The sequence below is a fragment of the Seriola lalandi genome, unplaced genomic scaffold (assembly GCF_002814215.2).
Source record: "Seriola lalandi dorsalis isolate HSWRI2012SDOR001 ecotype SW California unplaced genomic scaffold, Sedor1 jcf7180001963829, whole genome shotgun sequence".
Lineage (NCBI taxonomy): Eukaryota > Metazoa > Chordata > Actinopteri > Carangiformes > Carangidae > Seriola > Seriola lalandi.
The window spans coordinates 1-1,384 of record NW_019434497.1 but is presented as its reverse complement, the minus strand read 5'-3'; the positions used below and the strand labels follow the sequence as shown (position 1 = coordinate 1,384).

Genomic DNA, 1,384 nt, shown 5'->3' with positions numbered 1-1,384 from the left:
CGGTGACATGATCAGGCAATAATTGCTCTGTGATGTGCTTCACTAACATGTGTCTCCCCTGCTGTTGCCTCTCTCAGTTCCAGCATGGTGTTATTGTTGCTGTGGACTCTCGAGCCACGGCGGGCTCTTACATCGCATCTCAAACAGTGAAGAAGGTGATTGAGATCAACCCCTACCTGCTGGGTACCATGGCTGGAGGAGCTGCAGACTGTAGCTTCTGGGAACGTCTGCTGGCCCGCCAGTGCCGCATCTACGAGCTGCGCAACAAGGAACGTATCTCAGTGGCAGCAGCCTCCAAGCTGCTCGCTAACATGGTGTACCAGTACAAGGGCATGGGACTCAGCATGGGAACCATGGTGTGTGGCTGGGACAAGAGAGGCCCAGGTAAATACAACAGCTGTATATGACATGCACGTCTGGCCTATACTTGGTATTAATGTATTGTTCCCAATTGAGATTTCTGTAAAGAGCCACATTAGACATTTACTTACAGTGTTTTTAAAAAAAAAAAATCACGCTTGGTAAATTTCCTTCTTTTTAAACTGAATAGGATCTTGATCTGTTGATTGTTTTTGTGACAGGTTGGATTTGGAACAAGAGAGATGCAATGATTGATCTATTAATCAGAGTAAAAGTGGTAACCATTTGGATAATTTATTAATTATTTAAGTAAGTTTGCGAGTAACAATGCCAAACGGTTTCTAGTTCCAGCTTCTTCCGCTAATTTGCTTTATTATTTTTTATGTCAGAGTGAAGAAAACAAGGAATTTGACCTCTGGGTCTTTTTAATTTAATTTTTCTGATATTTTTTTAGGCTAAATGATAAATCAGTTTATCACTTACATAGTTACTACAATGGAATATGTTTGAGTTCAGTGGAGCAAGAAAATCTATTTAGAACTAGACATAAAACAAGACAAAACTTTTGTCCTGTAGAAAAAAAGATTTTTGTGGCTCGCTGCTTTGAATTTGAGTTAAGATGTAAAGATTCTAGAAACATATATTCAGTACAAATATACTGAATATATTCAGTTGCAATAGCCCAATGTACAATACCCCACATATTGGTACCAATTCTTTAAGAATTTCCTGTGTTGATGTGTGACAGCAGGGCAGTGTGTGTGTGTGCGCAGCACCCAGCTTCCACTCCCTGCACTCCGCTTCTACTAAACATGACAGCGACAAAACGAGAGGTGCGGCTGCAAATACAAGTGCACTTGCTGTCCATTCACGGCTTGTCGACTAAGCAGACACACAAAGTGAAAATGGCATTATTTCATTCACGTAGCCGACAGTCAGGACAAACCACAGGAACCACAAAGCCCATTTGTAAAAGATGTTTCAAACCTGCGCAGACCAGGGGAGCCAACACCAACATGTCTCA

General features: G+C 41.6%; 1 protein-coding gene across 1 annotated transcript; it reads left to right on the top strand.

The window, feature by feature from the left end:
* Positions 1-77: 77 nt before the first annotated feature.
* LOC111648765 (proteasome subunit beta type-5) lies at positions 78-384 on the top strand (the record flags this gene model as incomplete). Its single annotated transcript, XM_023398505.2, has 1 exon — positions 78-384. A coding segment is annotated over one exon (307 nt), but the record flags the coding sequence as incomplete, so codon positions are not given.
* Between the last annotated feature and the right edge of the window lie 1,000 nt (positions 385-1,384).